Raw genomic sequence first — 25,955 nt, 5'->3', positions numbered from 1 at the left:
CATCATCAAAGCATTAAACATTTTCTTTTGACTCTAACAATAACCCTAAGTAGGTTAGGATTTCACACATAATCATCAACATGCCCTTAAGTTAGGGTTTTCACAAAGATCCTTACAAGAGTAATTAGAGATATGAGGAGGGTAGATTTATCTAATGATGAATCACCCAATGAAGAATTTTTATGATTCAGGAGAGCTAGACACAAAATGTTAGTAAAGTAGAAATGAATATACCTTTTTGAAGAGAACAAAACTTTAAGGCATACTTGTGGTTCCTTAACAAACCTTCCAATGCTTTATCTTGTGAATCCTTATTTCATGTTCCTTCAGTATTCAACAAGCTTTTCCTAAACAAGGAAAATATGAATAGAAATGTGATTAGTATTTAACACAAGCAAAACTAGATAAGTAAGGAAAACTAAAAAAATGAACAGGTAATAAGATACTTATCTTTGGAAGTTGGTGAAGGCTCCCTCCAAGCTTGAGGGATACCTATAACCTTATAAAAACAAATAAAAAATGTTTTTCCAAAATATGTTAAACCTACAAATACTAGAAACCAAACAATGAAATAGCTAAGGCTTAGATCAAAGGACTTAGTAGTGTAAGTCCCTTATATCCAGTTCTTGGAGATCCTTCTTCAACAATATTGGCTTGGTCTTTGTTTCTTTTCTTGTTCTTCGGATTGTCAGGGCAGTCACTTCTATAGTGACCCATTTTGTGACATTGGCAACATCCTATTTTGGATATATCGACCTTCCTTCTTGGCCCTTTTGACTTCTTGAAGTCTCCTTTCTTGTGAGAAGTGGAGTATGCATTTGAAACCTTTTCTTCTTCATTGTTGGATACTAATAAGATTCTCATTTCTTCTTGGCTGCAAGCATTCCATAATTGCTTGAAGGTAGGAGCTTCTTTCCCGTTGTTGAGACTTGAAGCAAAGGAACTCCAAGTAGGTGACAATCCCAATAGTGCAGTAATTACTAGCTCCTTTTTCGCTACAATTTCTTTTATGGCTCGAGTTCATCTCTAATTCTAGATATCCTTACAAAAAAGGAAGCCACAATGTCATCCTTTGTCATTTTTGTAGTCCTTAATTCATTCTTCAGACTCGCTACTTAATCGATGTTCTTGATAGTGAACAATTTGGATAAGGCTTCATACATTTCTTGAGCATGGTCTATATTGGAAATGTATGGGACAAGATTGTCCTTTATGCTTTCTACCATCAGTGTCATAGCCAATATTTTTGACTCTCTAAACTTCACTTTATCTTCATCACTGGATTCTTCGGTAAGTTTCTTCACCTTTCCTTTGACCAAATCCAAGGCCTTGTTCTTTTCAAGAATGAGGTCAATTTTCTTCTTCCATGCCCTATAATTTGATGCTCCTTCCAATTTGTTCTCACTCTTTATTGTGTTAGACGTTGTCCTTGAAGATAGTGAGCTTCTTCCCATATAAGAGTTCCTTATATGATCCTTTGATCAATCCTTTAGACTCCTTTTAGTAGATTCTCAAGAGTCAAAACTACCTTTTTCCTTCAACTTAGCTTTGATACCATGTTAGAAAATCAGAAAGGCAGAAATATTTTCTTATGTAGATAATTACTTGTGATTCTTTTATCTTTATGTTCTTCTTTTATCTTTTAGTTGATCAAGCAATTACCAAAGCAATAGCATGAATGATGAGACAATAGATGTAGGCGAACAACCAGGGAAAAACCCCTATTGGGGGAAAACCCAGTCAACAATTCTTCCTTCAATAGTTTCTTGAGATAATCCAAGACACTAGACATAGACAAAGACTTCCAACACACCAAGTCAACCCTCAATCCTTCTTGCAAATGATAACCCTTCAATAGCAACTTCGACTTAGCAACATCAACTTGCAGTAGCAACATCGACTCAGCGACTGGTAGCAACAACAACTTTGCCTAGACAAAGGAAAACTTTGATCTCTCTAGATACTCCTCTTGAGTGAGAGATAGATGGCCCAAAATTTCGATCTTGATGTGTTCTTCCTTCCTCCAAAATTTCACAATCTTTTTCAGCCCCTTTCCAGCTCTTCCTCAACTTCGCATTTCTCAGCTTCTTGCTTCTGGATATCGTACTATGAGAGAGAGAGAATGTTCCAAATGAATTTGAATTGCCTTGTATATATAACCTTCCAGTGAGGTCGAATTGTCCTTTTTGAGGCTGAGTTGAACTCCTTGAGGCCGACTTGGTGTCGAGGTCTAACGACCAAAAGTCATATACGTAGCGGAAATATTAAAATACTTCATAGACAAAGACATCTATTGTAGGATTGTAATTGTAAATTGTATATTGTATAAAAGAATTGATATAGGATGATTACAAGTGAGAACGAGTGATTTGATAATGAGATCTTAGACAATTATTAAGGTATTACAGACTCATGTGCATGGATTTGCCTATGTTACTTTATGCAATGGATCGATAAGATTGCGAAATACATAGACAACGAAGTAGTTAAAGAACATAATAGACAAACACACATAAACACAACAAGTTTAATAAGGAGTTCACCTAACACTCTTGGGCTACGTCTCCTGGTCCAGCGTTCAGTGGTGACCTCTCTATTATGTCTTCAGAAGCAGAGTTTTTACAAAAGTGAGCTTAATTTGAGTCTCACACAACAGATACAAAACAACAAGGCTTCACTTGGATCCCCGAAGTCTTTCTGAGTACACAGACTCTCCTCACTGACTCTCTGTCTCTGTTTGCTCTCTGTCTCAGCTCTTCTTGCCTCTGTCTCTGTGAGTCTGTGGCTTTAAAGCCAATTAGCGTTGTCTGTTCGTTTCTCCTTCTCGGGCTCTCTAGTTTCCCGGCCTCTGTTTGCTCAAATCCCCCTCTGAGCGTTAGCAATCATTGCTAAATTCTTTCAGGAATTGTGGCCACCTATTCTGTAACGGAAAGGGTCATTGGGCCTTTGAAATCCCCAGAAACAACGTTCTCTGTGTTCGCAAAGAAATACACTAAAAATGCAGGAAATTCGCCAAAATTGTCGTTTATCGGATTTGAAATTCTATAAATTCCCCTTATAACTCCTATTGGGTCCGCCTTTATGTTGCTTATCGCATCTCCATCGTTGATCTGGGAGATCTGAATCCAATAGCTGAGGTTCATTTTAGGCGGCTCATTCGTACGGGGGTTAACAGCTCGAAAAGGGTGGTTTTCTCTTTCCAGGGCCTGGACACGTGGTAACCAGTGTATGGGCTCGGGCGGAGCCTGGCCAAAACCATTTACCGCCTTTGGCCCACCCGAAATCCCGCTTGTATAATGATTTCCCTTTTTATTTAAAAATACATTAAAACATGAAAATCCCGCAAGATGGCTCATATCGGACTTGAAATAATATACAACATCGTTAATGAACCCTTTCGGGTTCGGTTTCATCGCATCGACGCTTTTTCTTTTGTTTTTCGTTTATTTAACGAAAAAGCAATTTACATTGAAAAAACCCTTTTTCCAAACTTGAAAATATATCAAATATTGTTTATAATTTTATCGGGTCCGGTTTATTGCAGTCGCATTTGTTATCGGCCCTGCTCCCTTGCTTTGCTCCGATGCGATATTGCGATATCTCAATTGCATGTCGTCGATCCTCCAGGCCGCGGTTAAGTCCATATATATATATATATCAACGATGCGATAGTTTTGAATGTTTGAAGACTTAAAGGGTGTTTTGGATCAATGAGGGTCTTGTAGATATAGCCAGGTAAGTATCCTTTCACAAACAGGGATGTCTCTAAGACATGCCTTTTCATTATTAACTAACTAATCATTAGTTAATTTACTTATTATTTTTTATTATATTTATATTATTTGATTATTATGATTTTATTATTTATTATCTCTTTTTATCGATTTTTACATAATTTATGTTCATAACATTGCCTTCTCCTTCAAAAAGATTTGTCTTCAAAGCTTGTTGATGAAAGGGCTTGATCTCTTTTCTGCTACGAATGTCTTCTGCTTGATATCTTTTTCTGCTACAAATGCCTTCTCATCTCAGAACAATCATCTTTGTCGATACAAGTTGATATGATCCTTGGAGTGATATATAAAATTGTCTTACTGAGAATGGATCAGACCATCCTAGATTAACCTTCTGTGGAATCTTCTGATCACTAGAACTTTGTAACAAATTGTTATCAGTAGACTGAATTGAGCTCACTTCAGTATTATTTGTAACATAATTTTGTTGTTTATGTTTTGAGCGATACAACTTTGTAGATTGATTAAGGTGTCTACTCTTGTGATTCAGATGTAGATAAGGAGTTTTTCTTGTTTGAACTTCCTTTAATGTTTTTATGACAGTTTCCTGATTTCCATCAGGCATTGTTGTTGTTGACTTAACTACTGAATCTTTATTTGGGGTGTCCTCTGTTTGAACGATAACCTCTGAGTACGTTTTTACTTCAATAGGGTTTGGATTTTCCTGAACTACGAGATTAGTGGTTTTGATCTTTGTTTCTTAAGGTTGCACTGCTACATTTGGAGATTTTGATGCTTCCTTTGCGACAAGTTCTTTGAACCTATTCGTTAATGACTTCTTTTCGTCCTTAAGTTTTTTAATCTGTTTGAGCAGATTTTGATTATGATTTTTGAGACGTAAGCATTCCTCATTCTCTGAGTCAACTTTATTTTGGCCTTCATGCTTCTCGTCTTTTAAACACTTGATTTGTTCTACTAATGTTTGGTTAAGGCTCTTTAAACATAAATTTTCTTCTTGTTGTTCTAATAAACGCTCCTTGAGTTCCTTCTTTGATGCTTTAGCTTTCTTGACTTGTTCGAGTAGTTTTTCTTGGTGATCTCTGAGGCGCGAAATTTCTTTGTCTTTGTTGCAGATGACTTCTTCAAGTTTTTTTTGCTTCTTTGATATAGTTTTTTCGTTATCTTGAATCATCAAGTTTGAGATATCCTTAAGATATTCTAATGAAGATTTTATTGATTTTGATTTATTTGTTACGTCTCGAAACGTGACCATCTTCCCTTTATAAGGAAACGTCAAAACTTGTTTCTCTATGTTTAACATGAATGTACCCAAATCCTTAAACTAGGGTTGACCAAGTATGATGTCAGTGTTTTATCCGTTTATCTGTTCTTACAACATGAAATTGAGATATGTACTCGTAATGACCTATTGTCACTTGTAGATTACTAATTTTATACTCTTTTTGGTCAAAAATATTTTTCTCTACACCAATGCATAGCTCTGGAATTAATAGTTGATTTGCCAAGTTGATGTTGATATAATTTTTATCGTTGCTTGGGCTGATGGTGACATTAACTTCTCTTCCTTGGATACTTCCTTTTAATGTAATTACTCCGAGATCTGTAATTGAAAGACCATAATTGGAAAACCTTTCTTCCTTCGCCATTTTAGTATTGAGCTCCATCATTTTTTTTTCAATGATTGATCCCATTTGTTTTGTCGAAATGACTTGAGGTATTATATTTAAAGTTCCTTTGGACTTTGTACTTCAAGCCTCCTTATACCAATGTAACGACCAAAAGTCGTATACGCAACCGAAATATTGAAATACTTCGTAGACAAAGACATCCATCGTAGGATTGTAATTGTATAAGAGAATTGATAAATGATGATTACAAATGAGAATGAGGGTCCTGTATATATAGCCAAGTAAGTACCCTTTTACAAACAAGCATGTCTCTAAGACATGCCTTTTCATTATTAACTAACTAACTATTAGTTAATTTACTTATTATTATATTATTATGATTATTATTTATTATCCATTTATTATCTATTTTTACATAATTTATGTTCATAATAGGAGGGGACAAATGGCATATTTGACTCAATATTAAGTCTTTTTACTTGATTCAAAAGCCCAAGAAGGGTATCTTTTAATGGACAATGACTCTAATGACTCAAAATAAATCCTAGAAATCCTTAATGGGGACTTTGACCTAAAACGTGATGACCTAAGCATGAAACCCATCCTTTAATAAGTCATAATAACAATAATAAAAATATTTTCTTCATTCTTTTGATAAATACATTTCATTGTGACTCAAATACATTTATGAAGACTAAACCTAGTTAGATATTTCAACAAAAGACCCTTCCAAGACCAAGTCAATCCTTCCTCCTTGATGAGATTTCCTTTCAACAATTTCTTCAGCACTTTTCCAGCAACTTCGACCCCAATAGTTTCTTCTGCAACTTCGACCTAGTGGTTTCTTCTACATAAACCTTAGTTCTTGCATGTGTGGAAAAAGATGGTGATTTCTTCCTTCTTTCACCTTCACTTGAGTTGATTCTTTCTTCTATGGAACTTGGCTTGCAAAGTATACCCTATCTCAACCTCTTTCTACAATTCAGTCTAGTTGTTGCAATAGGTGCCCTAATTTTCTCCCTCGTGTGGAGGATAATAACTGAAAGACAATCCAAAAACTTCGCTTCCTCCTCCTTTGTTAGGTATCAGACTTCTTTTTTTGTCTTGTTATCCTCTTAGATCGAAATTCTTGAGAGTTGATTGGATGATCTTCAAGTGAGGTCGAAGTCTCTTATATATAGACTTCTTTCTAGGTCGAATTGCTGCCTGTAGGCTGACTTGTTCACTCATGAAGGCCGACTTGTTCTTTTGATGATGATAAGGTCTTGGAGGGTCTATATGACACATTTGACTTTACATAAATTTTCTTTACAAGATACAACATGCCCCAAGGGGTTTTACATGTATGACAATGACACCTTTGACTTCATAATTCTATGACGAACCTGGAAACACTCAATAGGTGCTTGACCTACAAATGAATTTACCTTGAGCATGAAACCCATGCATCAAGAATGAAAATAATAAATTTCTTTTTCTTTTTTCGTCAAATACATGAAATCATGATTACAATAGACATTATGAAGACTGAACTTAGTTACACATTTCTTGTACCACATGAAAAATAAGTTTCAAAGGGGAAGTGCCACCCTCATCTTGTACGACATGAAACATAAGTTCAATTCCCTAGTGAATGATCCTCTATTTGTTGTTTTGGTTTTGAGATTGAGCCTTTTAGAAAGTGAGTGTGATGTGGATTATATGAAGGTACAGAAGGGACAAAATGTGATGAAATATGGATGATACTAGGTAAAATATGGAAAAGGTAAAACAATAGGAAAACACTCCACCTTGTGCTGGAGGACACATACAATTAAGAACAAGATAGGAACCCATCATTTATCAACTAAGTGACAGTAGTGAATAAAACACCATGAGCACGTTTAACAACCAAGTGAAAGTAGTGAATAAAACACCATGAGCAGGGGGGAATAACAAGGTGATCTCTCCAACAATGATCAATTGTGAAAAAAGTGCCTCCATTAAGCTATAAGATACATTATACACAAGTAAAGCAACCTCCACCAATGGTACAAACATAAACAATCCATCAAATATGCCGAAGAGAGTGAAAGGGCATGACAAATTGATCATGTCTCCATGGATACCCCCATACTTCCTTGCTGGCTAAGGTTAGATGAACCATAAACGTAGCACCAAGTAGAACATGTGCACCATGATAATGCCCTTAATCTGCAATTGGTCCATAAAAATTCCGTAGGTGTTATCCTGTTAAGTGTCATGAAAAATTGTCCTCTAACACCCCACATAGAATACAGTGTAACAATGGGTACTGGCACTAGTGCAACCTCTCATAAATTCATTGTTATAGATCATCTTTTGTTGTCCTAGTTTGTTGTTGTCATTACCAAAGCTATACCTGTCTACGTTTTTGACTTTGTTCTAATGTACCTAGTTAAAATATTTTCAACATTAATTATGGTCATTATTTAGTAGTTAAGTCATCCTTTTTGACCTTGATTGATGCATATTTCTTTATAAATATTATCATTTTCTAAAGAGATAAATTCCTTAACTTACATTGTTTTCACAATGTACTAATGAAGAGTTTTGTGATTGTAAAGAATGTAGGGAAAGTAAGTTCTTTATGTGAATCCCCTCCTTTGACAAGGAGTTGGATTATATCGAGATTGGTATGTTATTGGTTTTGTATATATATGCCTATGTCTAGTATTAATAAAGTGTGAACTACCATTACTATCTCTATGGCTATGATTGTGCACTTGTTCGGGATAACATTGAGTTACTTAAATTATGGAATGACATTTACTTGTTTTGTTGCTATAAATTGGAAGGCATAGGGCACTTATATCAAGTTTTCTATTTTGTTTTAGGCTACACTGGAACTAACCGAGGATGAAAATGCTCAAATTAGTGTCCTACAATGTGAAGAGTTTGGGTGAGTTGTTAATAATTGTCTCCTCCCAGTCTCTTTATTCTCTTTTGTAATTAAAATGAAGAATTTCTCTTTTTCTCATAATAATTTAAATGGCTATAGATGGTGTTGTGATTTGACTTTTGCACAAGCATTATATTGTATATATCCAATCTTAGGAATTTTAACGTTGTGCATTCAACTTTATTGATTATTATTGAGAATGGTGTAATGTGGTTAATACAGACCCATTTTATATTATTATTGTATGTGGCTATGACCGACTATATCATATCATTTATGTATTTGGCTATGATGGACTAATCATATCATTAATATATGTGGCTATGGTAGACCCATATTATATAATTAATTTATGTGGGTAAGGCCAACTTATGTGTAATACTAGGTTATGGTTAATGTTGAATTAGTCAACTTTATGTAGGCCCTGTTGCACACATTTTATCAAAGTTCCAAGGAAGCAGATGTACCATGCTTTTTTTTCCAAAGAATCGAGATCATCAATCACTAGTTTTTGAGTCATTGTAAACCCATTTTGCAAGTTTTTAATGTAAATGATGCTAGTAAGGACGTGTATTTATTTAACAACCTAGGTAAGCCTATTATTTTGGCAACAAATTTTACCCTATGAGGTTTTTTGTCTCACTGATTCATCCGTGTTTCTAAACACGGATGATCGACAAAGTTTTTCACTCCAGCCTCACCCCAAAGCTAGGGTGGAATTTATCGTTAAAGTTTTAGGTGAGTCCTAGTGTTTTAGTTTAGTCTTATGTAAAAGTGATTTGAGAATAATTTAAGTTAATTTGCTAAATTATTTTATTACAAATCACTTGGTCTACTAGATCATATTGTGTCGCAAAATTAGGTAAATTGATTGAGGGTCTATAACAAATGGATTCCTTTGAGGGTTAAATTATGTAAAACCTTGTGTAAAAAATATTATAGTGCATGGTCCCTCATACTTAAACACCATGGCTAAAATATTTGAGGGGGGAAAAAATATTTAATCCCCTAGAGTGTCAATTAATTATTTTTCTGGCAAAACTAAAATAGATCCTAAGCTAGAAAATTAATTAATTAGAGTCAATTAAAGTCTTAGAGAAATTAAATTCTCCAAGTGGAAAAATTCGTGGGTCTTAAAAGATTTAATTTTTGGAGGTCTCCCACCAAGGGAATATTGGAAATTTCAAGAAAATTTGGACCCTTGGTCCAGTGGTCAAGTCAAAGTTAATTTTTTGAGGAAATTAGCTCAAAATAATTATTTTTGAGCTAATAGAAAATGGGTTTAATGAGAAATTCAAAAATTCCTCAAAAAGTAATTATTTCAATGGTTGAGATTAAAGAATCATCAAAGATTTATCAACGATCGAGATTATTTTGATGGGGATCAAGCCAACTAACTGTTATTTTCCACTTGGAGGATTTATCTATAAATTGAGAGTCATTTGTGTCTCAAGCCATCTGATGTTTGGCTAATGTAACTCTGCAGAAAAGCTGATGTGACGCTATTGTTCCGCTATGAACGTTTTTTGAATCATAATAAAGACTTTAGGGTACAATTCATAGTGTCTATGTTCTGCTGATTTGTGGTATTTGTTGGGTACGAACATTCCTATATTGTGTTTAAATTTTAAATTAAATCATTATTTCATTGTAGATGATAGAAACACTCAATTGATAAGTTGTGGGCTTATTTTAGATGCTCCAATTCATTGTTCTTCTAGCAGTTTATGCTTGAAGAATTATATAGTGTTTGCAGGTTCCCCAGTCCTTGGGCTCCATGTTCACAAATTGTGGGTACAGGCTGACGTTGTTTGGACTTCAAATATTTTTATGGTTTTTCTAACTTCGCTAAGGATGTAGCTTGCAGTTATATTTCGAAAATACATTTAACCACTATGTTGCCAGGAAACGTGGGTGCGGGGACAGGGACGGGGACGGGGACGACATTTTTGGAAACAGGGTGCGTGGGTTCGTCGGGTAATATAATAATATTAAATTTAAATAATTATATTTTATGAATTATAAATTTATAATTAATAATATATATGAAATTTGAATTTGTATATTTTTTCAACTTTAAACAAGGAAACTTTAATGATAATCATTTAAACATGCACATCATTGAACATTCAACATTGACATTGAAATTTCAAAATTTATCCCCAAAAAACTGTTCTTTTGAATCTTTTCCGTGTAACCATGACACTGTGACAGCTATGTGAGAGAGCTCAAGGCTACTACTAAAACTGAAAATTCAAAATACATACTAGGATAAATGCTAGACTCAGCTATTTTGGTGAAACTTGGGACAGATTTTGTCACACACAGGTTTTAAAATAACTATGCAACTTAGGTTCATTTGCAAGGATACCTATCAATGAATTAGGCTGTGGTCGTACAAACCCTTCCTCCTACACAGCCAAGGAGTGTTAGCATTTCTGCCTCCTGCTCTAATTTCAAGACAGCTTCTCTCCTTATTGAAATTGCTCATTCTGGCTGGAGCTTGAGCTTGTAACTTTGCTTTGAATGTTTAGTCTCTCCCATATAAAAACACAATTTTTTTATAGGAGATTCTTCTCAACCTGATAGTGGTCTAGAATTTTCTTGATGTCTAATCATCCACCTGCTCCATGCATGGTGTGCTCTGTGGTATAGCAATCCCAAAAACAGTGGCAGCCTTACCCTTCCACAAAACACGCTTATCAGTCTTTGTTTCCCAATAAAATGCACAACAGCCATCTGATGGCTTGAGGGATAGTTTGTCTTTTAGTGCGAAGCTCCGCCTGAATATTAATTATCTAAACATAAAACATCTTCGCAGTTTTTAGAGATTACTTGGTGTACAAGTCTGTAGAGACCATATATGATTTAGGCATATTTTCCTAGTTTTAATCTTAACATGATGTTTTCAGAATGCTGTGAGAAATTGGCAGATTTTGATACTTAATTTAGCCATTGTCCAAAATAGCCCTTCGCCATTTAACAACATCAACTGATTACAGCTTATCGCTGGTCTCAATCCTACTTTCTATTTGACCGAAAATGTCTGAACCTGTATGTGTGCATTTACAGTGTATAATTTGATGGTTATTTGGCTCGGGAATGAATGTTTCATTCCAAATTGATTTACAAGAATTCTTAAAAAACAAGACTTGTAAAAAACTTAAAAAACCGGGTGCGGGTACCCGTGCAACACAGGGTTTGATGGTAAGGACCATGGAAGAATGTTTCATTCCAAATTGATTGACAAGAATTGATTTAGGGTTTTTTAGGTTTTGTTATAAGTTTTACCTTTGTTATAAGTTATTTTTTAAATTTCAATAAAAAAAAATTATTTGAAAATTAAATTTTTAATGTAGTTTTCTTATGAAGAACCCAAAGAACCCGAAGAACCCAAGAACCCAAGCACCCAAAGAACCCAAGAACCCAAGAATCCATTAAAGGAAAAGAACCCAATTTTTTTTTTGAAGAACCCGGTTCTTCATGGAAGAACCCAGTTCTTCTGGGTTCGTCTAGGAAGAACCCGTACCCGAATCCGGTACTTGGGTGCGAGAACCCGGGACGGGTTCGAGAACCCCACCCCCGGGTGCGGGTACCCATGCAACACAATTTAACCATTATCAAGGGGTTTATAAAAATTTAATTTCTCAAAATTTTCTCAAACATTGCACACATGTAGATCTTGTTAATATAATTGTAAAATAGATTTTGTAAATAATTTTATTTTCTAACCCTTGTTTGTAGTTGGGGGCTTTGGGGTTTTGAAATTATTTTGAAATTCTGTATATATTGGGGTTTTGGGTATTTTTGAATTCATTTGTGCAGGTGAGATCAAGCTAGAAGAGCTGGATTATAGCTAGATCTAGGCCCTTGAGGGTAAGATCTAGCCTCTACAATTTTTGTAGGGCCAACCATTGAAGAAATTGAGCAATATTGCAACTCAGAAGCAAAATAAAATTTTTGAGCAGGGTTTTCAGCATTTTCAGGCCTCCCAGGCCCAACATGTGTTGAAATTTGGTGACTAAAAGGTTTCCTGCAATCCCAACCTGATTTTAATTTCACCTTATCATTCCCATTCAATTAAATGACCATTCCCATAAGCATACATTCAACATATAGTATTATGGAAATCAAATTTGCAGATTAAAACACATGGAATTGTCAACACATGTTGAAAATAAATATGGACATAAACAGACTAGCGACACACAAAAATACACATATTTTTGGTCAACTTAGACCTAGGCAAAACCCCTTCAATTTTCTCTAGGGAAAACTGGTTAGAGAGCTCTTCAAATTTATTTATCTTTCAAGTTCAGGAAAAATACATTTGTAGACAAAACAAAATAGCAAAATACAACTTATCTCTTCAGTCCAAAACTCCTTGAAAACCGTGCCTATTTTGCCTTGATTTCCATGCCCACTTGAAGCTAAAAATATGTACTATACGGATTGTACAGATTTTTCATTCTCTTTCAAAAACTTCTCTTGAACGGCGTGCAACTCACAACGTTAAACACTATTCGTACCATACCTTATGTTGTCTTCTATGCATTGATTTCCATGCCGAACTTTGCCCAGAAATCACTCCTTCAGCTTGCTGCAACAAATTTCTCCTTCAGAATTTTTCTCTAACTCTTAGCCTCTTTTCTCCAATCTGCTCATGAAGAATGAATGCAGTGTCTCTTTTCTTTTCCCCCTTTTGTTTCCCTAAATGACTTTTGGGCAACCCTAAGATCTAATGGCTCAGATTCATTTAGATCAAGGGATGAGAATAAATGTGCATTTAATTCTCACTTTCTATTTTTTAACTCAACCATTAAATAAAGTACCCACATTGTACTTTATGTCTAAAATCACTTGTCACTTTATAATTTAACATTGACTTTACCACTTATAAAGTCACTTTCACTTTATAAAGTCACACTTAGGAAAATAATTATTTTGGACACTTTTTCTTAGGTAGAGACTAACCCATGGGAAACCACTTGTCCAAGGTACATTAAAAATCAACACTACCTCTTACCGACAAAAGTGTTTCTCACCACACCCATCTTGTCCCTGAATTGGACATGCTTGCCTCTTGGTAAGGACTTCGTGAGAACGTTGACCACCTGCTCATTTGTTGATATATACTCTAGCTTCACTGCCCCCTTTTGACATAGTCCTTGATGAAATGATATTTGATGTGAATGTGTTTTGACGTGTCATGAAACACTGGATTCTCCATGAGTTTAATTCAACTCTAATTATCACAGTGAATGACCGTCGGTCTCAACTCCTAATCAAATAGGCCATACAACAACTTGCGAAGACAAATGGCCTCACAAGTAGCCTAGATAGCAACCATATACTCAGCCTCAAAAGAGCTCAAAGCAACTGACTTTTGCTTTCGACTAAACCATGACACAATTGCTGAACCTAATTCGAAGCAACACCCTGAAGTGCTTTTCCTGTTAGAAGCACACCCTGCCCAATCTGAATCTGTGTAACTTGCCAACCTCACTCCATCTCCCTGCCTATAGTCCAGACCATAATCAATAGTCCCCTACATGTAGCGAAGAATGTGCTTTGCAACTACCTAATGTACCCTCCTGGGCTCAACCATGAACTGGCTAAGTGTGTTCACTACAAAGCATATATCTGGCTTAGTGTTGACCACATACATAAAGGACCCAATAAGCTGCCTATACAATGTGGGATCCACCATACTAGAATCTGAAGCATGAAGCTTCTTCTAGTTGGTGATCATAGGTGTAGACATGGGTCTACAGTTTGCAATGTGAAATCTGCTCAACCCATCCACAACATATTGCCCCTGCCCCAGAAAGATATGCCCCTCCTCCTAGCACACCACAAGCCCTCCTACCACACCTCAAACCCCAAAAAGTAATGCATCAACCCAATGTCCTTCATCTCGAACTCCATAGCAAGATCCTTCTTGCAACCACTGATTAGTCTCTTTGCCCCAGTAATGAGCAAGTCTTTAACATACAACACAAGAATGAGCAGATCATTCCCTACAACAATGTAGTATAGGTTCGGATCTGCATCACTCTTCGTGAAACCCATCTGCAACAAGTAAGTATCAATCCTTGTGTTAGCGCTTGGAATTCACCTAGGCTGAGATAGACAAACTCTCAAGGCTACATCAAACCATTTCACCTCGTAGCTAGCCCTACGAGGTATGAGAAGGCTCTCTCGGGTCAGATTCGGTAGATCTTTCAATAGGATAAGCTGACCAATTAGGAATAAAGATTTTAGGCTAGTAAATTGATAAGGGAGGTTGATTTAAAGATTTTTGGGGTTTTTGGTGGCAATTTGGAGGGAGTGCAATTCAGGGTGCGGGGATTGGGCTCAGTTTTTGCAGGGGGATCTTTGGGGCAAGGTAGGAGTGAGTGCTGATGCCTTAATCTGAGATGGATGATCAGGAATGATAGAGGAGGAGCTAAAGAGGGCAAACAACAACTTTGAATCCTCTTTAGACAGTGGAAAACATAGATATTGAACAAAATTAAAAGCTGAGCATGGCATGCATGAATTCAAACTTTATCACTTCATCTGTTCAATTAGCAGCAAAGAAAGAGATGGAACACATAAACACACTTACAATAACATGTAGAGAACACACCATCAACACAAGAATCCACAAGAATCCACAATGATGTCTGCAAAACCCTGGCCTTCCTTTTCCTTAAATTGCAGTAATAGATGTACAATATACAATAATACTTCTCCCACAAGAGTCCAACCATGAAAATGAGCAAGAAAAGGCATAATATAGACCATCTAACTCCTTTCCCCACCTCTAGGGGTCGAGCTCAGCTTCCTAGGAGCAGTTTGAACTAATTCTAAACTTAGCACTAGATAATAGGCAGTCAAAACAACTTGCCTCTAAAACTTAGCTAACTCATCCATGCATTAAATATTCACTATTTACATCAAGGAAGCTTCTAGAAGGGTTAAGAGAGATTAAATCTATCAATGTGCCATGAAAATTATCCATACATCCATCATTTACAAGTACAAATGATTAACCAAGTTAAAAACTGAGTTTTGCAGGCCAAAAAGTCAAAACTGGCAATTTTCAGCTCGAGTGGTCGCGCCCCTTTGCAGCACTTTTTGAGTGGGTTCCAGTTATCCAAATCAAGTGCAAGATGGCTCATTGGAAAGCTCTGTGTGTCTACTTTCCATCCCAAGTGGAATTTCTGGATTTGGAGTTGATTTGACCCCTCAAAAGTGAATTCTCCCAAGGTCACTTTCTGCAACTCAAAAAGTGGGCAGAAAGTCAAAATTTTGATGTATTTTGAGCTTTTGGAGGCCCAAATCTCAAAATCAAGTTGTCCCCAAGTATAGGTAATTCTAGTTTTTGCATGCCCTTTCCAAAAATGTCAACTTTTTGTGATTCTGAGCAGTCCTCCCGAGTGGTCGCGCGCGGGGTGAGACCACTCCAATGACCAAAACCTGTAAATTGCACAAAAAATTCACAAATGACAAAATTTTCTCCAAATTTCTTGAAATTTGGGCTGGGAGTCCCCAATCAAGTACCATGCTCAGTCAAAGAGGCTTTGGCCAAAGTTAGGAGTGGATCGGGCGTTTTCCTTCGTTTTTGTGCTTTGGCCAAACGTCCTTGGAGCACCTTCGTTCTCGCCGGTATTTTTGACATTTCTCTTAAACCATGACCCCTGTGTAAAAAGTGAAAGAGGTTTTTTTTCTTTGGCATGTTATGGACAAAAACCTCTCTCAGTTTTCCAAAATTCATCTTTTATTGCTCTGAAACATCATTTGAGTGCAACTTGTCCCGATGTGTGAAACAAGAAATTTTGTCGAAATGGAGCGAAATGAAGGGGATAGGGGGCTTCTAAATTCTTGGGGAAATTTTTGGAAGTAGGGAGGGATGTTAGGAAGCAGGGGAAAGTGGAATCTCAGAGATTGAGTGAGGGGAAGGGGTCCAAAAGGGCAAAACACAGGCCAAACCTAGAAAATTGCCAGATTGTAGCTAGAAACTAGGGTTTGTGCAAAAATGAGGAATTTGGCGGATCTAAGGGATGGGAAGCATTTGATAAGGTACTTTAAGGATAGGGGAAGGTGTATGAACATCAGGAAACAAGTTTTGTCGGTGATTTGACCATCCAAGAGAAATTGCCTTCAAAACCCTAGGAGAGGGAAATGACCTTGCCTGGGTGGCAACTGAAGCATGGACCAGGTGTAAAATGACTCATTAGACACTGAGATGATAATAACAACCATATGAATGATGATAGAATCAGCTGAATAGTGACATGGACTGACATTTGGGCAAACCCTAGACCTAATGCCTAGTGACCAAATTTTGCTTGAAGACTCACTGAAATGACAAAATTTGACCTTGACACTCTGAGACCACTTTGTAAGAGCATATTTGATCATTGGAGGAAGGCTGGAAAGGCTGACACTAACATTGGCTCCAATGGGGATGGTAGCTCTTTGGAGATGCCAAGAACCACAGAACTCTGGGAGAGCAGACCAGTGCTTGCAACCATTGGGCGATGGAGTCATTATTCAAGCTAAAATGCATGACTAAAAACCGACACAATCTTAACAACAAGACTGAACATTGACTCACAAAGGACTCATGACTCAACTAAAAACTGACTCGAGACTTAAACACAACCGACAAACTGAAAATGATGCTCAAAGGGGAGCTTATTCATCACAACCTACTCTAACAGTTTCATTCATCACCTGATCAAGTGAAATGAAACAACCAATGCAACCAAGTAAGCATCCCATCTGCTGTTCGAATTCTCCGCAAGTGCTCACTTATGAACAACAAAAGAGAACTACTGAAAGGCAACTCCCATGACAACTTAGAAACAGATTCGTTGAATGATATGAATGCTCTATCCGCCTCCAAAAACACTGCATAAGGATCTTGAAATTCAAGCACACTGGAACTTAACTCATCGAATGGATTACTTCTATTTTCCTCATATGAATGCAAATTGTGATTTGAGCCTTGTGACGAGACCTCTGCTGAAAATGACAAAGAAACTGACTGCCGGATCAAATTCATATCAGCACATGTTTCAAGCTCACATGTGGTCAATGGAGAAAGACTTTGACTGCAAACCTCATCCAAAACATCAGCTATTGGATCATGAAAAACTTGAAAAGACTGCTGCAATGTATCCATTGAAAATGTATGACATCCTTCTAGCTGTTCATTTTGTTCTTGAGAGATTTTATAAAGATTTTGTCTCATAAACTGAAATGCTTCAAAACAAAAGGGTATAGAATTTTCCTGTATCATCAAATCTTGTATTTCGGCTGCCATACCTTCATCTGTAATCTGCCCTTCAATTTCATTTGGTGGCTGCAAATCTGATGCTACAGGCTTCTCAAGAATTTTGTTATCTGTCTCATCCTCAACCTTAAATGATTTACTATGCAATCTACCCTTCAAAAACTGAATTGATTCAAAACAAAATGGTACAGAGTCACCTTGAATCATTAAATCATGTGTGTGCACTTCCAAGTCTTCAGCTGCATCTTGATAATCAATGGCTTTCGAAGGTTGCAAATCTGAATATGAGAAGTCTTGAACAAAATTTTCATTGCCCTCAAGATGGTCTAGATCAAGACTTGTTGAAAATTGATTTCTGATTGCATGGAAGTTGTCTCTGATGAACTGACATGAATCAAAACAAAAAGGCAAAGATCCTTCACTTACTTCAAACTGTGCTGCACTTTCCTCGTCAATGTCATAGCTGATATGTGATGGCTGAACATTGTATTCAAGCTGCTGAAAATGAACTTTTTCCTTCCACAAACTAGCTGCTTGTTTGATTGCAAAATTAGCCTCTGTTTGGAGAACATAATCATCATCATACTGATCAAAACGAGGCAAATCATCACTATAAAACACATCATCAAGCATGCATGTCATATCAATAGATCTCTCTTCTTCACAATGATCTATAAAACAATCACTATGCCAACTGGGATCAGAAACAAAATGTTTTGGGTCAGCAACTTGTTCTTCAATCAGCGAGCCATGAACATCATAATCATTCCTTGAGTTGATCTTGTCCATCATCTTTTCCACTGCACTTACCAAAATGTCAAGCTTTACCTCTAGAGATGTCGATTTTTCCGGATCTATGTTTTTCATCTCTTCTTCTTTCAACCTTGCCCTTCGGATCAGCAGATGAGCCTCTACACTTACTGCACTGTTTTTCATCTCGTGAAGTGTTGCAATATCCCTTTCTCTCAGCTGAAACTCCATCTCCGGATCAAAGGCGCCCGGGTAGTGCAAGAGAGCAGATCTAGGAGTAGGTCTTATATCAACTGGCATTGAATAATAAACTTGATTAAATCTGGCCGAAAACTGTTGTACTGTCTCACCTGGCAATCTTTTCAACTGATTATACTCTTCTACAATCAAGAAAAGGTTCTGCCCAATCATCCACCTGTCGAGAAAAACTTTGACGAACTGCTGGAAATTTGACATGCTCGCATCAGGCAGGGCTTTGAACCAACTCTTCACTTTGGCTTGCAAAGAAAGAGCAAAAAGCCTTATACTGACATCTTCATCATCAACTTCAAAAAGATCTAGAAAATTCTCAAAATTCTGCACATGTTGCTCAGCGTTGACATTCTTACATTCACCATCAAACATCGGCAAGTAGAGATCATAGTTTTTGGGGAAAGCATGAAGAACAGAAGGTAAAACAAGAGGTTTATACCGATCTGGAATTTTACAAGGTATAGGGGTATGTACAGCAGGTATAGAATCAGACTTGGTCGCTTGAGGTTCATCAACTTGAATATGGTCATCACAAAATTCGGAAAAAGGATCTTGATCAAGCTCGAAGGCATGCAAATCTTTGGTTTTCACACTTTTCAAAGGGAAAGAATCAATTGCAGGCCGAGGATCTCTTCTCAAGCATAGTATACTTTGCAAAGCCTTCTTTACATTCTTGGGAAAAGAGAAGAAATAATTTAGAACAAAGAACAAAATATCTTGGATGAAATTCCAACTTGAGTACCTGATCTGTCCATGTTGTCCTTTCATGTTTTTGCTGGTCAGGATCATCCTCCAGTGGAGTCTTTGGATCTGATCTCAAAACTGATTTAGAGTCGCCAAGTGAATGATTTCAGCCTTTCAAGTGTCTGATCGTTGTCCACCATCAACAATCAGATCTGAACTTGATACATGTACTGGGGTGAAATTCAAATGAAGTGGTCGTATTCACAAGCTCACGGAGATTGACTGAAGCAGCGTTTATCTACTAACGCTGATGTAAAACAAGAGCGTTTTCGAAGGCTCCTGGCGTAACTTCAGGCTCCGTCTAAAACTTATGAAACAAACACATCAACCCACAAAGAAGTTTGTTCTCCCCAGTATGGTCGCCACTATGTTAGCGCTTGGAATTCACCTAGGCTGAGATAGACAAACTCTCAAGGCTACATCAAACCATTTCACCTCGTAGCTAGCCCTACGAGGTATGAGAAGGCTCTCTCGGGTCAGATTTGGTAGATCTTTCAATAGGATAAGCTGACCAATTAGGAATAAAGATTTTAGGTTAGTAAATTGATAAGGGAGGTTGATTTAAAGATTTTTGGGGTTTTTGGTGGCAATTTGGAGGGAGTGCAATTCAGGGTGCGGGGATTGGGCTCAGTTTTTGCAGGGGGATCTTTGGGGCAAGGTAGGAGTGAGTGCTGATGCCTTAATCTGAGATGGATGATCAGGAATGATAGAGGAGGAGCTAAAGAGGGCAAACAACAACTTTGAATCCTCTTTAGACAGTGGAAAACATAGATATTGAACAAAATTAAAAGCTGAGCATGGCATGCATGAATTCAAACTTTATCACTTCATCTGTTCAATTAGCAGCAAAGAAAGAGATGGAACACATAAACACACTTACAATAACATGTAGAGAACACACCATCAACACAAGAATCCACAAGAATCCACAATGATGTCTGCAAAACCCTGGCCTTCCTTTTCCTTAAATTGCAGTAATAGATGTACAATATACAATAATACTTCTCCCACAAGAGTCCAACCATGAAAATGAGCAAGAGAAGGCATAATATAGACCATCTAACTCCTTTCCCCACCTCTAGGGGTCGAGCTCAGCTTCCTAGGAGCAGTTTGAACTAATTCTAAACTTAGCACTAGATAATAGGCAGTCAAAACAACTTGCCTCTAAAACTTAGCTAACTCATCCATGCATTAAATATTCACTATTTACATCAAGGAAGCTTCTAGAAGGGTTAAGAGAGATTAAATCTATCAATGTGCCATGAAAATTATCCATACATCCATCATTTACAAGTACAAATGATTAACCAAGGTAAAAACTGAGTTTTGCAGGCCGAAAAGTCAAAACTGGCAATTTTCAGCTCGAGTGGTCGCGCCCCTTTGCAGCACTTTTTGAGTGGGTTCCAGTTGTCCAAATCAAGTGCAAGATGGCTCATTGGAAAGCTCTGTGTGTCTACTTTCCATCCCAAGTGGAATTTCTGGATTTGGAGTTGATTTGACCCCTCAAAAGTCAATTCTCCCAAGGTCACTTTCTGCAACTCAAAAAGTGGGCAGAAAGTCAAAATTTTGATGTATTTTGAGCTTTTGGAGGCCCAAATCTCAAAATCAAGTTGACCCCAAGTATAGGTAATTCTAGTTTTTGCATGCCCTTTCCAAAAATGTCAACTTTTTGTGATTCTGAGCAGTCCTCCCGAGTGGTCGCGCGTGGGGTGAGACCACTCCAATGGCCAAAACCTGTAAATTGCACAAAAAATTCACAAATGACAAATTTTCTCCAAATTTCTTGAAATTTGGGCTGGGAGTCCCCAATCAAGTACCATACTCAGTCAAAGAGGCTTTGGCCAAAGTTAGGAGTGGATCGGGCGTTTTCCTTCGTTTTTGTGCTTTGGCCAACCGTCCTTGGAGCACCTTCGTTCTCGCCGGTATTTTTGACATTTCTCTCAAACCATGACACCTGTGTAAAAAGTGAAAGAGGTTTTTTTTCTTTGGCATGTTATGGACAAAAACCTCTCTCAGTTTTCCAAAATTCATCTTTTATTGCTCTGAAACATCATTTGAGTGCAACTTGTCCCGATGTGTGAAACAAGGAATTTTGTCGAAATGGAGCGAAATGAAGGGAATAGGGGGCTTCTAAATTCTTGGGAAAATTTTTGGAAGTAGGGAGGGATGTTAGGAAGCAGGGGAAAGTGGAATCTCAGAGATTGAGTGAGGGGAAGGGGTCCAAAAGGGCAAAACACAGGCCAAACCTAGAAAATTGCCAGATTGTAGCTAGAAACTAGGGTTTGTGCAAAAATGAGGAATTTGGCGGATCTAACGGATGGGAAGCATTTGATAAGGTACTTTAAGGATAGGGGAAGGTGTATGAACATCAGGAAACAAGTTTTGTCGGTGATTTGACCATCCAAGAGAAATTGCCTTCAAAACCCTAGGAGAGGGAAATGACCTTGCCTGGGTGGCAACTGAAGCATGGACCAGGTGTAAAATGACTTATTAGACACTGAGATGATAATGACAACCATATGAATGATGATAGAATCAGCTGAATAGTGACATGGACTGACATTTGGGCAAACCCTAGACCTAATGCCTAGTGACCAAATTTTGCTTGAAGACTCACTGAAATGACAAAATTTGACCTTGACACTCTGAGATCACTTTGTAAGAGCATATTTGATCACTGGAGGAAGGGTGGAAAGGCCCCTGCCACTTTGTAAGAACATATTTCCCCTGCCCCAGAAAGATATGCCCCTCCTCCTAGCACACCACAAGCCCTCCTACCACACCTCAAACCCCAAAAAGTAATGCATCAACCCAATGTCCTTCATCTCGAACTCCATAGCAAGATCCTTCTTGCAACCACTGATTAGTCTCTTTGCCCCAGTAATGAGCAAGTCTTTAACATACAACACAAGAATGAGCAGATCATCCCCTACAACAATGTAGTATAGGTTCGAATCTGCATCACTCTTCGTGAAACCCATCTGCAACAAGTAAGTATCAATCCTTGAATACCAAGCTCTCGGAGCTTGCTTAAGTCCGTAGAGTGCCCGCCTCAACTGACATACATGGGTCTCCCACCCAAGTACCTCAAAGCCCTGTGGCTGCTCAACATACACCTCCTCTATAACTCTGTTCAGAAATGCGGTCTTCACATCCATTTGATGGATCTGCCAACCCATTTCTGCAGCAATAGAAATAAGGGATCGGATAGAAGTATACCGAGCTACGGGAGCGAAGGTCTCATCATAGTCAACTCCCTCTATCTGTGAGAACCCTCTAGCCACAAACCTCGCCTTGAACTTCTCAATGCTGCCATCTGTGGCATGCTTGATCTTGTAGAGCCACCTGGAAGTCACAACTTACTTGCCCTCAGGTGTCAACACCACTTCCTAGACATTGTTCTTAATGATAGAGGTATACTCCTCCACCATAGCCTCTCTCCATACCTCCTGGCTAGCAGCCTCCTCATAGCTAGTAGGCTCAAAGTCAACAATGCTAGTAGCCTTAGCTACATAACTGAACAATCTCCTTGTTCACCATCTTCGGAGGACCAACGGACTCCGCTTCCTTCAAGGTGTCTTCCCCATAGGGAACCTCATCTTCTGCTCCCCAGTCTGGTGAACTTGAAGGTTTGCTAACTGACCCTGGTGTGCATGTACCAACACCTGTCCTCAAAGAACCTGTACTGGCACTTGTGCCTATGTCAGCTGAAGTGCCATGTGAACTCTGTACCAGTGGACTCCTTAAAGAAATGCTCAGTGAACTCGCCGCTGGTGCCCCAAATGTCACTGACGCTAAAGTACCTCCTGTACTAGTCGATCCAGAACCTTGAGGTCCTGCTCCCTGTATCTAACGTCCTGCTGAGGAGAAGTTTGTGACTTTCTCTCATCATACTCCCGTGATCTCCAACAGTTCCTGTCCTCAAACTTCACATCCCTCCTAATCACCACTCTTCGTTTAGAAGGAATGAAGATCCGATAGGCCTTCGAAGTCTCGCTGTAACCCATAAAGATACCCTTCTTTTCCATGGGTTCCAGTTTCGTCGTCTGCTCCTTGGGGATATAAGAATATGTGAGACTTCCAAAGATACAAAGATGTCCCACATGAGGCTTCTTTCCAGTGAAAGACTCGTCCAGAGTCATATTCACCAATAATCTGTTAGGAATCTTGTTCTAAAGATAAACAATAGTATTGCAGGCCTCAACCCACAAAAACAAAGGGAACCCCTAATCATGAGTCATTGCTCTTGCAGCCCCAACAATAGCTGTGTTCTTCCTTTTAGACACCCCATTCTACTGGGGGTTGTAAGGAACCGTGAACTCTCTCCTAATGCCCTTCTGTGCACAGAAGTCAAAAAACCCACCATCGGTGTACTCACCACCATTGTCCGACCTCAACCTGTCTGCTTTTCCACAAGAGATTTGAACTCTTTAAAGTGACTGAAGACCTCACCCTTGGTCTTCAGGAAATATATCCAAGTCCTCTTAGAGTAGTCATCAATGAATATAACATAATACTCATAACCACCCAAAGACACATGAGACATACGACCACTAACATCAGTATGAATCAAGTCTAGTATACCTGTAGATCTGCTGTTGCTCGTTGGGAATGGTAACTTGGTGTACTTGCCCAAAGCACACCCTCTGTAGACCTCATAATGCTCGACACTGAAATCAGGAACTCTAGTAGTGATCTACCTCAGTACTCTCAAAGCTCCATGATGCATATGCGCCATCCTTCGATGCCATAACTCGCACAACTCTCTACTGTTGGTGGTACTAGTGCGAGTGCTACTAGATGGGCTACTCACCAATGCTCCCGCTGACTGAAAACTGAACTTGTATAGTTTCCTAGAGCGGACTCCAATCAATTTGGCCGAAGTGATGGAAGCTCCCCTGGGATGCATCAATACCTTCCCTCCTGAGAAAGTGACGTCAAACCCCTTCTCCTCCATAACAGACATTGAAATCAGGTTCTTCTTCATCCCCGGAACATACAAAACATCCATGACCTTCAAAGGAGGCAAAGACTCCCTCTCAAAGGTCACAGTCCCCACATCAACAACTCTCACAGTGCGGTCACCTCCTAGTAGAATCTCAATATCAAATGCCCTCTCTGCAAGCTCTGAAAAGAACTCTTGTGCACCTGTCATATGGCGGGAAGCCCCGTTCTCTATGTACCACACATCGGATGATGTACTCCTACTAGATGTAGAAGTATTGAATGCAAAGTCTTTGTCAAACTGTGAAACAAACTGCTCCACCTCTGCTGAAGCTGCAGTCTCCTTCTTCCCCTTGTTCTTCCTCTTAGGACACGTAGCAACATAGTGTGCCATCTTTTGATATGCCCAACATTGGACTTTGGACATATCCGTATCTTTCTTCTTCTTCTCCTTTCCCTTAGCCCCATCTGATGAGGCCCCTTTCTTGGCCTTCCTTTGTTCTTTCCCCTGGCTGTCAAGGCTACATCCTCCTCATATGCTGTCTTCACCCCACCACTGCCAGTCTTCCGTATCTCATGTTGAACACAATCACCCAAAATTTGTCCCAATTGGGAAGATTCTCCCTAGAGGTAACAACATCTCCAAAGAGCTCCCAAGACTTAGGAAGTGTTGTGTGTGGAGCATGATTGTTCAAAGGTCTTTGTTTCAATTGGATGTATACCCCAGGAAGTTTTGTACACCCCTCCACGCGGGGGGGACTTGTCCCCTCCCGCGGGGGTCGATCCCCCCCGGCTGGGGGGTCAAGGGGCCAGCTGTCCCCCGGCAGGGGCTCGTGGGTAGCGCCCCCGAAGCTAAAAACAGATGTAAATTTGCCTTGTAAAAGTATAGTAATTTCTAGTCAATTTGGGCCGTTCATTAGGCAGATGATCTGACGGTAGAACTTATGTTTTGTTGAAATTTGGTACCGGAGGACAGGTGGTTCCCTTAGGCTTTGATCTTTGGCCTAGGGAAAAGTGTCCAAAAGAATTTAATTTTTCTCCTAAAGTGACTTTATAATTTTATAAAGTTAAATCTAATTTAAAAGTGACTTTAAGTGATAAAGTTACTAAGTCTAATTTTAAAGTAACTTTTATAAAGTAAATGAAAAATTAGAAAGGAAAAGTGACTTTGGAAATAAATGACTAAGTGGGTCTTTATTAAAGTGGGGTGAATTAAAAAATAGAAAGTGAGATTTAAATGAGCATTTAATCTCAGCCATTGATCTAAATCTATTTCAGCCATTGGATTTAGAGATCACCCAAAAGTCACTTGGATCACCCAAAAGTCACTTGGAGTTATATTAAAGGAGGAAAAGGAGGAAAATGTCATTCATTCTTTCATGAGCAGATTGGGAGAAGGAGAGCAAGAGAGCAAGAGAGATTTCTGAGCAGGGAGGAGAAGGAGACAGCAGCTTGTCACACATTCCAAGGCAGCAGTTGAGCAGATTTGTATAGCTGATTCAGCACATAGTGATAGGCAGATTTTTGCACAAAAATCGAGGAGCAGTTTGCTGATTTTTCTGCACACAAAACGGAGGCCGTACAACATTTATTGCTGTCCTGTTTGCTGTAATTTCCAGATTGCTGTGAGGCACGGGAAAGGAGATAAGTTGTAAATTTGCTTGCTGATTTTTTGC

At 38.4% G+C, this 25,955-nt stretch overlaps 1 protein-coding gene across 1 annotated transcript in view; it reads left to right on the top strand.

Annotated features, from left to right (window-relative positions):
- Window positions 1–25,955, top strand: part of LOC149211546 (uncharacterized) — a 195,373-nt gene that overhangs the window by 67,163 nt on the left and 102,255 nt on the right. The window contains exon 2 of the mRNA XM_089391527.1: window positions 8,239–8,303. Within this exon, the coding sequence (XP_089247653.1) occupies window positions 8,239–8,303 (65 nt within the window). The remainder of the gene's footprint in view (window positions 1–8,238; window positions 8,304–25,955) is intronic.

This window comes from Pinus tabuliformis, chromosome 1_1 (genome assembly GCF_031772625.1).
Source record: "Pinus tabuliformis cultivar Carrire ecotype Pingquan chromosome 1_1, CPIR1, whole genome shotgun sequence".
Lineage (NCBI taxonomy): Eukaryota > Viridiplantae > Streptophyta > Pinopsida > Pinales > Pinaceae > Pinus > Pinus tabuliformis.
The sequence above is the reverse complement of the archived record's forward strand: the minus strand, read 5'-3'. Positions and strand labels throughout refer to the sequence as shown.